General features: G+C 40.9%; 1 protein-coding gene across 13 annotated transcripts in view; it reads left to right on the plus strand.

Annotated features, from left to right (window-relative positions):
• R3HDM1 (R3H domain containing 1) overlaps window positions 1–14,790 on the plus strand; it is a 167,092-nt gene that overhangs the window by 79,332 nt on the left and 72,970 nt on the right. For 11 of the 13 annotated variants that reach the window (XM_073305350.1, XM_073305337.1, XM_073305338.1 and 8 more), the window contains 2 exons: window positions 7,736–7,850; window positions 10,659–10,737. In XM_073305350.1, the coding sequence (XP_073161451.1) occupies window positions 7,838–7,850; window positions 10,659–10,737 (92 nt within the window). In that variant the 5' untranslated portion in view covers window positions 7,736–7,837. Of the gene's footprint in view, window positions 1–7,735; window positions 7,851–10,658; window positions 10,738–13,221; window positions 13,284–14,790 lie in introns of those variants that run through there. The other 2 variants (XM_073305348.1, XM_073305349.1) reach the window with 2 other exon arrangements.

Genomic DNA, 14,790 nt, shown 5'->3' on the forward strand with positions numbered 1-14,790 from the left:
ATTTAGTTTACAAAGGAATAGGTAAAGCGGTGTTTTGATAAGTCTGTAAGTACTTGAATGGCAAAAATATCCATCTTTTTCAGACTGAAGAGGGAAGTGGGATTGGTATTATTCCATGATAATCTAGGTTATCATCTTAATATGCAATGAATTATGTTATAATGTGGACTTTGATATGACCAATGTCTTAGTCAGTTGATAGTTTGCTAGTTGTAGACGGCATTAGCTGTGGAGGAGTGCTAATAAAGCTTAGGCACTTGTCCTTCTGTTTGTTACTCCTGTGACAAAGTTCCTCCTCTGCCTTGGTGGGTCTTGCGCTTATTTGCGGATTTGCTCGCCTTGGAGCTTCACGGCAGCCCTCAGCTTGGCTGTTTTTCTGAACCCACAGTCCAGGACGATGACTCCTGTGTCTGACCAGGAGTTGGGAAGTTTGGGGGGAACCCAGGCCTGCCCTCTACTCCGGGTTCCAGCCTAGGACCCTGTGGAATGCAGCTGTCTAGAGTGCCTTCTGGAATAGCTGTGTGACAGCTACAACTCCCTGGGCTACTTCCCCATGGCCTCCTCCCAACACCTTCTTCATCCTCACCATAGGACCTTCCTCCTGGTGTCTGATAATGCTTGTACACCTCAGTCCTCCAACAGTCCACGTTCTCACTCTCAGCTCCTAGTGCCTCTTGCGCCCAGCTCCTCACACACGCACCACAAACTGAAGTGAGCTCCCTTTTGAACCCAGGTGCCCTGATAAGCCTGCCTTAATTGATTCTAACAGCTTCTTGATTGGCTGCAGGTGTTCTAATCAGCCTCTCTGTCTTAATTGTCTCCAGAAGGTTCCTGATTGTTCTGGAACCTTCCCTGTTACCTTACCCAGGGAAAAGGGACCTACTTAACCTGGGGCTAAAATATCTACCTTCTATTACTCTCCTATAGCCATTTGGCCCAACCCTGTCACACTCCTTAAAACAGTTGCTGCAGTCCAATTTTGCAGTACAGCACAAATGTGATACGTTTCATCTTTAAACTCTCTTGCCAGTTAGTTGAATTTAACTTCTTGTGTAATGTAAATTAGTTTTTGTGTGGAAAGCATTTCTGAATAATATACTGTATATGCTTAAGCTGTGTCTACAATGTTTTGTTTTCTTATCTGGCTAACATAGAAGCATCCAAAGATGACATACTATTGCAACTTTATGGTAAAAATTAATATCCAATATGGATTAGCTTATAGTACTACATAATGAAGATGTTAAGGTCAAAATGTTGCTTCTTCTATTGCACAAGTGTAACTTTTCCGTAAGGTATGCTATTCAGAGTCCAACCACAACCCTTGGTAAATTGTTTCAGTGGTTAGTAGATTTCTCTGTTAAAAATATATGCATTATTTCCAGTCTGTATTGATCTAGCTTCAGCTTCCAGCCATTGGATCGTGTTCTACTTTTCTCTGCTAGATTTGAAGAGCTTGCTATTAAATAAATATTTGTTCCCGATGTAGCTACTTAGACTGTTAAGTCACCCCTTAACTTTTTCTTTTGTTAAATTTAAATATAAGGAGCTTCTTACATCTGTCACTATAAGGCATATTTTCTAATCCTTTAATCATTCTCGTGACTCTTCTCTGAACCGTCTTCAATTTATCAACATTCTTTTTAAATTATCAATACCAGAACTCAACACAGTATTCCAACAATGGTTGCACCAGTGCCAAGTACAGAGCAAAACAGCCTTTCTGCTTCTACTGGAGATTCCCCTGTTTATGCATCCAAGGATTACATTAGCCCTTTTAGTCACGGTATTGTGCTTGGAGCTCATGTTCAGCAGATGATCCATGACAATCCCAAATCTTTTTCAGAGTCACTGCTTCCCAGGATAGTCTCCCCCATCTTGTAAGTATGGAGACTTTATTCCTAGATGTATATACTTTGTTTGCTTGCACCCAGCTTACCAAGTGATCCATATAACTCTGTGTAAGTAACCTGTCATCTTCATCTACTCTCCCAATTTTTGTGCTATCTGCAAACTTAATCAGTGATATGTTTTCTTCTAGATCATTGATAAAAATGATTGCCAAGGTTCCTTCCCCACTCTGAACTCTAGGGTACAGATGTGGGGACCTGCATGAAAAACCCCCTAAGCTTATTTTTACCAGTTTAGGTTAAAACTTCCCCAAGGTACAAACTATTTTACCTTTTGCCATTGGATTTTATTGCTGCCACCACCAAGTGTCTAATAAATATATAACAGGGAAAGAGCCCACTTGGAAACGTCCTCTCCCGCCCCCCTATCCTCCCAAACCCTACACCCCCTTTCCTGGGGAAGGCTTGATAAAAATCCTCACCAATTTGCAGAGGTGAACACAGACCCAAACCCTTGGATCTTAAGAACAATGAAAAAGCAATCAGGTTCTTAGAAGAAGAATATTAATAGAAGAAAAAGTAAAAGAATCATCTCTGTAAAATCAGGATGGTAAATACCTTACAGGGTAATCAGATTCAAAACATAGAGAATCCCTCTAGGCAAAATCTTAAGTTTCAAAAAGACACAAAAACAGGAATATATTCAGCACAACTTATTTTATCAGCCATTTAAACAAAACAGACTCTAACACATATCTAACTTGATTGTTTATTATCCCTTTACAGGAGTTCTAATCTGCATTCCTGCTCTGGTCTGGGCAAAAACAACACACAGACAGAGAGAACCCTTTGTCGTCTCCCCCCCCCCCCCAGCTTTGAATGTATGTTGTCTCCTCATTGGTCATTTTGGTCAGGTGCCAGCGAGGTTATCTTTAGCTTCTTAACCCTTTACAGGTGAAAGGGTTTTTTCCTCTGGCCAGGAGGGATTTAAAAGTGGTTAGCCTTCCCTTTATATTTATGACAACGATAAATAGCGTAGGGCCAAGAACCAGTCCCGGTGGGACCTTATTAGAAAGCTCCCTGTTCAATGATTCCCTAGTTATAATTATATTTTGAGACCTATCAGTTAGCCAGGTTTTAATCCATGTTAATTTTATATTCTGTTTTTAATTAAAATGTCATGTACCAAGTCAAATGCTTTATAGAAGTCCAAGTATATTACATCAGCACTACTACTTGCGTCAAAAAAAAATCAAATCCTACTCTTCACCGCTTCTTAAATACTAGTGCAACATTAGCTTTCTTTCAGTCTTCTGGAACTTTCCTAGTATTCCAAGATCTATTGAAAATCAACATTAATGGTCCAGGGAGGAGCTCAGACAGCTCTTTTAAAACTCTTCGTTGCAAGTCATCCAGACCTGCCAATTTGAAAATGTTTAAATTTAGTAGCTGTTCTTTAACATCCTCCTGATGTACTAGTGGAATGGAAAGACTATCGCATGATATTAGAAAAGAAAATGATTGAGGATGGCAGTGAGCTAGTTTTGGACTCGTATTTTAATGCATTATGTCTTGTGTGCAGGAAATTCCGGTCTTGTTAATATTCCATCAAAACTGAGGTTCATAATATTTACTGTCAATAGGAGGAAAAAGCTTTTTGGGTGAGAATCCTCTTTCCAGAAAGCTTCAGGTCTTCTCTAAAACCAAGAGTTTCAAATCTGTTTAGAATGAGAGAGGTGAAATGAGTTGAACTACTCATTTCAAAAGATCACTAACAAAGTTTGTTTTGGAAGAGCACATTTTTATTACGGGGATCACATCATTCAAGGCACTACTCTAAATATGCATTGGGCAGCAAAGCCTCCAGAGCATTTCCTTCTATGGACAGACCTAGTTAAAGGAGAAATGATCTATGGTCATAAAGATTACACAAGTGCTCTGTCATGTCCAGGGTTTATCTGTAGAATTATCCAAGAAGTCATTTTTTTTTTTAATTTTATGAAATACTTTTATATTCTACTCAATAATCACACTGGAAAGGCAATCCCAGACTACTGGGTTGTGCCTCTAGGTTTGGCCCCAGAAACAGTCATTTTGTCTACTTCATAGACTTTGAGTTATACTTAACCTTTATGACTGACAGATTCTTGCAGAAATAACTGATGACAGTACCTCATAAGAGTGTTGAGGCTTGCTTTATTAATATTTGTAAAGTACTTTGAGATCCCTAGCTGAGAGGTGCTACAGAAATGCAAGTTTTATAAAACTGTATTACATTATACACATATAAAATTTGGAGTTTTACTATTGAAAGATGAAAATTGTAACTGAAGCAGTGAATCCCAGAGACTGACATTTAGTATTAGACCTTTTCAATTTGGTTTTATGTTACAGGGTGCTTACAAAGAGATAATATCTTATCTAGACAAATAATGGCAAGTGAACAGCTACTTTCTTCAAAAATTGTGTGCTTTAGGATTGTATGCGGCCTCCGGTAAATAAAGATCCTCATCAGTTTCATAAAGGGAAGACTGTTTCTATCTTAAAAAGAAAAGGAGTACTTGTGGCACCTTAGAGACTAACCAATTTATTTGAGCATAAGCTTTCGTGAACTACAGCTCACTTCATGCATCCGGTGAAGTGAGCTGTAGCTCACGAAAGCTTATGCTCAAATAAATTGGTTAGTCTCTAAGGTGCCACAAGTACTCCTTTTCTTTTTGCGAATGCAGACTAACACGGCTGTTACTCTGAAACCTGTTTCTATCTTAGTAATTTATTTCCCTATGAGTTCATCATAGTCTCTGAATAGGATTGAGCTTTTTCTCCTTTAAAGGACATATTTTCCTTAGGGGGGGGAAAGGCCAAAGGAAGAATATATGAAAGTCAAGAACTATTTTATAGGTTCACTCAGTGGCCTGGATTTTTTCCCTGGGCCACCATTTATGCGTGTTGGTTCCAGGGGTTGTGGGTGAAAGCTGAGACCAGGCCCTGAATCCTTTTTAAGTCAAATTCTAGAGCTCTTCAGGACTCAGAAAGTGGGGATAAATTTTAGGATACTTTACAAGCTGCGTAACTCAGATGACTATTAACAGTGGAAGTGAACAATATCTCAACGTATGTGAACAGACAAGTGAATGAAGAGCTCTGATGGGAAAGTTGTATTTGCATTTTAGTGTGGATTCTGTTAAGGCAATATGCCGAGAGTAAATATCCTCACCACTGACAGACTAAAGCACACAAGGCTTTACCTAGGGAATAAAAGCTAAACATAGATTTTTCTACAACTTTCCAGGCAAGTGGGTCATACTTCATTAGACTCTTCAGCCTTTGCGGCAAACAAAATGGAAAGCACAGGAAGCTTTCCATCACAGTCCTGGGGAATCAGTGGTGGTAGAAGAAATGCATCCATTCAGATGTGGCATTCCTTTTTACCATTCTCCATTGTTAAAGCAACAATTTAGTCATGGGTATTTTTAGTAAAAAGTCATGGACAGGTTACAGGCAGTAAACAAAAATTCATGGCCTGTGACCTGTCCGTCACTTTTACTGTATACCTCTGACTAAAACTTGGGGTGGGGGGGGGCTGCTTGGGGGTGCCATGGGTGCTGGGGGAGGGCAGCCCGGGTACTTGGGGTGGGGGGAGGGTGGTGGGCAGCGGCACATGGCCTGGAACCCCTGCTAGTGTGCAGGAGAGGGGTGGGTGGTGGTGGGCGGCCCAGGACCCCTGCTGGTGCTGGGTGGGAGGAGGGTTGGCAGGGCCAGCAGGCTACCTACCTGGCTTCATGCCCACCCTCACCTTCCTGTGCTCCCAGCAGCAGCAGCAGCAGTGTTTGGGTGTGGAAGGGGGCAGGGAGTTGGAGCGCAGGATGGGGTGAGGCGGGCTCTGGACAGTGCTTACCGTGTGGGGGGGCTCCCCAGAAGCGGTGACATCCCCCTCCTCAATTCCTAGGTGGAGGCGTGGCCATGCAGCTCTGCATGCTGCTTCTGCCCAGAGCGCTGGCTTTGCAGCTCCCATTGGCCGGGAACCTGAAGGTGGAGGCAGCATGCACTGCAGAGCTGCCAGTCCACGCCTCTGCCTAGGAGGTGAGCGAGGGGGATGTTGCCGCTTCCAGGGAGGTCCCCTTCCTTCCCCCTCCCCACCCCCTCCGGTTAGTGCTGCCCAGAGCCTGCCTCACCCCCTCCCATGCCTCAACTTCCTGCCCCGTCCCACAACCAAACTCTGCTGCTGGGGGGTGGGATGCGTTGGCCTGAGACTCCCCCATCAGTGACCGGTGCAACTGGCGTAAGGGCTGCCTGAGCTGCCCCTGAGCCAGGCACATAGGCTGCTGCAAAAGTCATGGAGGTCACGGAATCCATGACCTCTGTGACAAACTCGCAGCCTTATCCATTGTTATAGGGCATTATTAGTAAAGAAATTAAACAAGGTTGATTTATTAACCCAGATCTTTAAACTGTTGTTGTACATTTTGTATTTGGGATAAGTGTAGAGTAAGCAATTGTCAGGTGAAACCTGGTAAAATTAATGAGGGAGGAGGGGAAATGGTGGTGGTCTGAAACTTCTTTCTACCTACTGACATTGTTCTGATTTATAAAAGGAAATGGAATAGCATATCATAGTGGTGGATCCAAGTCATGCTAACCCGGTTTCCTAGTGAGAAATTAACTATTTCCTTTTTCTAAGTTAACATAAAGACAACAAAGTAGGTAACTGAAGAGCCACCAGTGTTTTTAGTTCAGATGAAGGGAAGAAAATGATTGCTTATTCATATTAAACTCTGGTTTACAGTTAGCTGAGAGAGAATATTTTGTGGTGGAAACTACAGGTTTTGAGCCAAATGAATCTTTTGGTCTAAGACATGAATATATGGAGGAGCAAAATGTTTGTGATTAGTAGTGGCAAATACAGAACTTTAGATGTCTATAGAAAAATAGCATATACTGTAGGTAAGTAGAACAATTCAGTATTTATTTATAGTTTTGGTTGTCAGATAATGTAGAAATTCAGCAACATTTGTTAGACCTATTAATTTTCAAATGTTGAAAATGCATAGCAATGCCATATGCAAATGTCATCACACACAAAAATTAAAACTGGTGCTGTCACCCTTACAGGCAGCCTCAGCAGAGATTAAATAGGTATGAAGGCCAAGTTACCCTGTCACCTGTTGGCATAGTCTTTAATTTAGATTAGATTAAATTAAAAAGGAAACTTTTGTGTTCGCTTTTAGGGGGGGATCCAGTCTGTAATAGTGTATCCAGTTGTATAAATAAATTCAGATTTTGAGATGGATTACCTAGAAATATACTTTACTAGCAAACCTATATTAAACTAAAAATTCAAGGCATAAATAACCTTTGTCAAATTTGCTATTATCTTAATACACTAAACTATTAAAGAAATGTAAACAACTTGTTGGTGAAATTGGGAAAGCTGGTCCCCCTTCGAACCTACTTGTTCAAGTTCTTGTCATTGGTGTTGTGCTATGAAAGCTTACTTAGCATTCTCACTGCACTTGCTTAGTGGAGGGAGTAAAAGCTGGCAGTGAGGAGCCTAATGATCAACTGAGCAATTCACTATTTAAAAAATTGGCCTATGCTATATATTTTCTTAAACACCTAGAACACTTTAATATAATCGTGAAATGGGATATGTCCTTGAGATGTATGTGCGCTATAAAATATTTAAATGCGTCTACTTTCCATATTTTCTCTATACATTTTGATAAGTTTTTGTTTGAAGTGGGCTCTCTGATTTTAAGAGGATCTGAAGATACTTACTATACTAGTTACTTTTCCATTATCAACGAACATGTTTCAAAGCAATTTTCTGGTACAGGCCATAGCTTACTTAAAATAGTTTCCATCATAACTGATCTTTTCAACAGGAGAAAATTCAGATCCAGTTAACGCAGTCTTTTGAGAAAGAAGAGAAGCCCACAAAAGATGAAACGGAAAAGGAAAAATCCAGTGATAAATTGTCCAGAAAAATGTTATCAAGAGGTTTGTTATCGCTCTGCTTTTAAATTCTATTTTAAGTAAACTATCTAGACGTCCACATTAATAATCTTGAGTGACTTTGATGGAATAATTACTGTGAATAATTCTGCTGTGCTGAAAGTCAAATGCATATAGTTTTTCAGCAAAGACTTCAGGCCTGATTCTTCTTTGGAACCTGACTCCAGGGTCTACTTGTGCATATGCAGTTTCTATGTGTAAGCACAACTGGCACAACTTTTGATGCATTAACATTTGCCCTTGGGTGAACATCAGATCCCCTCTTCTTAATTTTTCATGGTGGTAGTTGAGAAATGGATGGAATTTACTTTGTTCAATTTAGAGAGAGCGAGAGAAAACAGATAAGTCTAAATGTGACTTACTCTTTCCGTGCATCTGTTTGTGGACAGTGTAATTCTTTGTGTGTCTGGAAACAAGTATCATTCATTTCCAGAATCCCAATATTAAGGGGATAGTATGTGTACATAATAGGTGGAGGGAAAATTCAGTGAGAAAAGAACTTGATTTTAACCTTTCAAGATGTAATTGAAAACTTACCTCATTTTTAAAAATAAGGGGGAAAAAATCTCTTATTGGCTTTGGGGTGAGGGAATCTATATCAGGAGGTACCATCTCTTGGGCTGCTTCTCAGTTTGCCGGAGAGAGTACATGCTACAGCAGACATACTTCCCTCCCTGATGCAGGCTGGCATGAAGATGGTGGAGCTGTTGCCTGCCCTTATCCCCACATACCTTTTGGAATAGTTGATTCCAGAGGGGCTGTATGAGGGAGCAGTCCTTGTGCTCCCAGGAGTTTGAGGGCTGAGATTATGCCCTGGCTTTGTATGAGAGAAGTAACTGGGGGAGGAGTCGTCCCATTGTACTACTCCTTCCCCATGTTCACAAGTAGCCAATATTCTTACTGAAATTTGTAATTGCTTTTTGAGAGGTCCCTAAAAGGAAAAAGATTTCTAAGGTCTTCAGAATGAAGATGGGAGTGAGTCAATGGCGGGAGTAAAAACATCCTGCACACTGACAGTGTTGTGAACTGGTTTGTTAAGGACGAGCTATTCTTTTCAATTTACCAAAAACTCAGAGGATAACTTAAATAGCAGATATGCAAAAATAACACAAATTTGTTCCTGTCCCTGGTGAGCAACACTTTATTAAATGGAAAAACTTTGAGTATATATATATTAGCTGATGGGTGAGCCTGAGGTTTTAGGTCAGCTTTTGTTCAAATAAATTACCCCAAAACACTTACCCAGACATCTTGACTCAAACAAATTGTACTGCAGTGCCATAAAACCAGTATTTTTTAAATGAAATTTCTATTACTTACTTTTACCATATACTTAAAATTCATAGCAGCCTTTCTCATGTCATTTCAGTGCCTCTTATCCTTGTTGGAAATCAGAAGTTCACTTGAATTAAAATAGTTGGGGTACAGGAGTTAACTGAGTTTTTTTTTTTTGTTTTGTTTTGTTTTTTGTCCTCAAAGCTTGAAATCAAGTTTTGGGTGGTGGCAGAGTGGGGGAAAGCCACACCATCATGTTCTTTTAACCTAACCAGTGTGTTTATCCTTTCATATGTTCTCTAAACATATCATGAAGGAAATTATTCTCTTCAAACTGATGATGGGGAATTAAAGGCAGAGTAGCAGAATAGTGGAGATAGCCTTTAAACAGTTGCCTATCTTGTTACATGTCATTCGGTAGTTTAAGCCCTTTAACTTGTAAAGTGTGCTGAAAATAGAAACTTGCCTACTGTTAGAGTTCGGTTTCCCACTAATGATTACTAAATTGTTATAACTTAAAAACTGATAAACAAATTTACCAAATTTACAAAAATAAAGAGCACATCATTTTTCAGCTTCATAAATGTTTTACCAGGAATGCTCCTGGAAATTTGGCATCTTTGTTTTCAAGAGCAATTGAGAGCAGGCTGGATTAAGGCAATCTGGGACTGACCACCGGGGCAGTTGAAACCTAGGCACAAGTCTATGCTACTCTTCACTTGGAAATGGGTTGGAGCTTCAACATATCTTTTTAAGAAGAAAGCCCTAAGAAGAACAACGTTAGGAGGTGCTTGGATATTGCAGTGATGGGTACCAATACATAGTCCAAAGGTAGATGAAATTTCTTTGTGCGTCACCTATTCTGAGGCACAAAGCATAGGCACCCAGGCTAACCGGTTGAAAACAGCAGGAACCAGAAGAGGTACTACGCAACTGAAATGTTTGCTCTTGTGAGGGGATATTTGGAAGTTGTTGAAGAGAAGTCAAAGAAGGCATCTCTTGAAGGCACACCAAACGTGAGCTTGTAGCAATACAGGATAAATCATACATCACAAAGGTTAGACTTGTACTTTGTAAAGTATTACATGTCACCTAGACCAAATCTCTAATGCTTGAAAATATGCAGTTACCTCTGCAGACTGACAAAAGTAGTAATAAAATCTATGATTCCACATTGGATCCGCAAAATGAGACTTTGTGGCTTGCATGTCTTTTCCTTAGCTACTATAGAAGCAAGGTGGGTCTTTTATTGGACCAACTTCTGTTGGTGAAAGAAACAAGCTTTTGAGCTGCAGAGAGCTGCTCTTAGCTATTGTGAGGCTGAGTTTACTGAGTTAGGAATGGGATCTGTTGAGCAGCTAATGTGCAGTGTATGCATCTAAATCTTAGATTTACCAGATTCCGAGTTTTAGTTATTCATTCACTTGTATGAACAGCATCTTAAAAATGTAATAAGAACCATGTGTTCAAAGAATGAGCATATGATCTTTTCAATAACATTGTTAATATTTTTTATAGATTCTAGCCAAGAATACACAGATTCAACTGGCATAGATCTACATGAATTTTTAGTAAATACACTAAAAAACAATCCCAGGTAAGTTAAATTAAAATGTTTTGAATTAACTCAATTTTGCTATCTCTTTTTTTTGTTTGTTTTTAATTAATCTGATGCGTGTTGAGAGCTTTCACTAGAAACACCTTAGCTTGCAAAGGCCTTAAACTTGATCTTGTATAGTTAATGTGGAGTGTTTAAACATATTTTAAAATGCTGGCTCTCCCTCCTGGGCCCTACACTTATCCATGTTGTGAGTTCAATAGAACTACGCATGTTTACAAATTTACTAATAAGTATTTGCAGGATCAGCATCCTTGTGTAATATTTTTACTTGGCTATGCAAAAATGTGGTTTGTTGCAATAACTAATTTCATAGAATCATAGAATATCAGGGTTGGAAGGGACCCCAGAAGGTCATCTAGTCCAACCCCCTGCTCAAAGCAGGACCAATTCCCAGTTAAATCATCCCAGCCAGGGCTTTGTCAAGCCTGACCTTAAAAACCTCTAAGGAAGGAGATTCTACCACCTCCCTAGGTAACGCATTCCAGTGTTTCACCACCCTCTTAGTGAAAAAGTTTTTCCTAATATCCAATCTAAACCTCCCCCACTGCAACTTGAGACCATTACTCCTCGTTCTGTCATCTGCTACCATTGAGAACAGTCTAGAGCCATCCTCTTTGGAACCCCCTTTCAGGTAGTTGAAAGCAGCTATCAAATCCCCCCTCATTCTTCTCTTCTGCAGGCTAAACAATCCCAGCTCCCTCAGCCTCTCCTCATAACTCATGTGTTCCAGTCCCCTAATCATTTTTGTTGCCCTTCGCTGGACTCTCTCCAATTTATCCACATCCTTCTTGAAGTGTGGGGCCCAAAACTGGACACAGTACTCCAGATGAGGCCTCACCAATGTCGAATAGAGGGGAACGATCACGTCCCTCGATCTGCTCGCTATGCCCCTACTTATACATCCCAAAATGCCATTGGCCTTCTTGGCAACAAGGGCACACTGCTGACTCATATCCAGCTTCTCGTCCACTGTCACCCCTAGGTCCTTTTCTGCAGAACTGCTGCCTAGCCATTCGGTCCCTAGTCTGTAGCTGTGCATTGGGTTCTTCCGTCCTAAGTGCAGGACCCTGCACTTATCCTTATTGAACCTCATCAGATTCCTTTTGGCCCAATCTTCCAATTGGTCTCGGTCCTTCTGTATCCTATCCCTCCCCTCCAGCGTATCTACCACTCCTCCCAGTTTAGTATCATCCGCAAATTTGCTGAGAGTGCAATCCACACCATCCTCCAGATCATTTATGAAGATATTGAATAAAACCGGCCCCAGGACCGACCCCTGGGGTACTCCACTTGATACCGGCTGCCAACTAGACATGGAGCCATTGATCACTACCCGTTGAGCCCGACAATTTAGCCAGCTTTCTACCCACCTTATGGTGCATTCATCCAGCCCATACTTCCTTAACTTGCTGACAAGAATACTATGGGAGACCGTGTCAAAAGCTTTGCTAAAGTCAAGAAACAATACATCCACTGCTTTCCCTTCATCCACAGAACCAGTAATCTCATCATAAAAGGCGATTAGATTAGTCAGGCATGACCTTCCCTTGGTGAATCCATGCTGGCTGTTCCTGATCACTTTCCTCTCATGCAAGTGCTTCAGGATTGATTCTTTGAGGACCTGCTCCATGATTTTTCCAGGGACTGAGGTGAGGCTGACTGGCCTGTAGTTCCCAGGATCTTCCTTCTTCCCTTTTTTAAAGATTGGCACTACATTAGCCTTTTTCCAGTCATCCGGGACTTCCCCGGTTCGCCACGAGTTTTCAAAGATAATGGCCAGTGGCTCTGCAATCACAGCCGCCAATTCCTTCAGCACTCTCGGATGCAACTCGTCCGGCCCCATGGACTTGTGCACGTCCAGCTTTTCTAAATAGTCCCTAACCGCCTCTATCTCCACAGAGGGCTGGCCATCTCTTCCGCATTTTGTGATGCCCAGCGCAGCAGTCTGGGAGCTGACCTTGTTAGTGAAAACAGAGGCAAAAAAAGCATTGAGTACATTAGCTTTTTCCACATCCTCTGTCACTAGGTTGCCTCCCTCATTCAGTAAGGGGCCCACACATTCCTTGGCTTTCTTCTTGTTGCCAACATACCTGAAGAAACCCTTCTTGTTACTCTTGACATCTCTGGCTAGCTGCAGCTCCAGGTGCGATTTGGCCCTCCTGATAACATTCCTACATGCCCGAGCAATATTTTTATACTCTTCCCTGGTCATATGTCCAACCTTCCACTTCTTGTAAGCTTCTTTTTTATGTTTAAGATCCGCTAGGATTTCACCATTAAGCCAAGTTGGTCGCCTGCCATATTTACTATTCTTTCGACTCATCGGGATGGTTTGTTCCTGTAACCTCAACAGGGATTCCTTGAAATACAGCCAGCTCTCCTGGACTCCTTTCCCCTTCAAGTTAGTCCCCCAGGGGATCCTGGCCATCCGTTCCCTGAGGGAGTCGAAGTCTGCTTTCCTGAAGTCCAGGGTCCGTATCCTGCTGCTTACCTTTGTGTTGTGTTGAATAGCAGGTTCTGAGGTTTGTTCCTTTTTTCAATATGTAACACGGCTTCAGATATAGTTATAGTAAGAAAAGCATCTCTCAAACTCACTCATTGGTGTCAGTTTGGGTCAAACCCTGCCTCAAGTTATATGGGTGTAAATTCCAGTAAATTCAGAGGGAGCTTTATCTGTGGAACCGAGAGGAGGAATGTGTCCTTTTGTGTCTACAAAATGTGTGTCCTGAGTTCACAAACACCACCTCTTCTTCTTATCAATGCCACATAACTAATATAGCTACTCTTCTTTTTTTTTTTTCCTCCTGATTTGCACATCAAGGAACACATCCTTCCCTAACCTCTTTGGTCCTCCAGGGTCTCTCTGGCAACAGATTTGACATGGTTCTACTGTGCAGGGGTGATCAGGATTTAGGGGTACCAGCAAAACTATTTGAGGTCCAGGGGAGGAGTGAGGCAACAGGATCCACTGCACATCTTCTGGTTCTTCCTCATAAGTAAGAAGAGGTCTCAGGACCCAGGAGAAACATGCTAGGCAAAATCAGCCTTCTAAGAACAGCTTTGCTATCACTCTGCAATCTGTTGGAGGATACTCTAATGCACAACCAACACATTAAGTCTGGTATCTGAGGAATGGATTCTTATTCCAGAATTGTTTTATTTGGGGGTGGTAATTTAAAAAATTTTTTTTAAAAAATAAATCAAAAAATACCACCTGAGTTTTAGGGTACCAGGTTGAGCCTGCGTTACAGTCAGTAGGAAAAAAAATCTAAATTAACCGCAAGGACAGAGTGAAGTTTGTATGCCAGTTGTGGAAGAGAGAGGTATGTGGAATACTAGGTGTCACTTTTAACATTATTTCCTGACCGTAACTGCACTTCAACTGTAATGGGAATTATATGTGAATATTAAAAGCAAAATAGATCCCTGGTGCTAGAAGCAGTCTGACAAATTTTATATTAAAGCATCAAAATGTACTCACCATTTTAACGTCTTCAGTTTCATATAATTGTAAAATACATTTATACAATGTTTCTGAAAACATTTTAAAAAAATGGTTTAAATGTCAGGGCTTGATTTTTTTTTTTCTATTCTTTTCAAACTGTCAAACATTCTCCCTTTTTGTGGACTTCTTTCTTATCTAACTTATACAAAGCCCATCCCCAGGGTATGTGAGCTCCAAATTCATAGGCCTTGTTGTTACTGGGATAAGAACACCTGCTTGATTGGTGTGGATAATGTTTTTCCCCCCGAGAACCATGTGAGCCAAGCTGTATACTACAGCCATGTTTCAGTAGTTGTTTTTATCATGATGCTGATCCAAACGATACAAGGGCCACAGTTTTCACTGAAACAGTTGTTTTGTACTGTTTCTCTCTTAAAACTATACTTGCTATGTTAGTGACTGATTTTATATTTATAAATGAAAAAGTTTAGTTAATCATGAAGCAGTTGTGACTTTAGAAACCATTTAAGATACTGTTGCTGAGATGGACTTTTTCTCCTCCCTTTCCACCAAAAACAATTTTT

Source organism: Lepidochelys kempii, chromosome 11 (genome assembly GCF_965140265.1).
Source record: "Lepidochelys kempii isolate rLepKem1 chromosome 11, rLepKem1.hap2, whole genome shotgun sequence".
In the NCBI taxonomy this organism is placed as follows: domain Eukaryota; kingdom Metazoa; phylum Chordata; order Testudines; family Cheloniidae; genus Lepidochelys; species Lepidochelys kempii.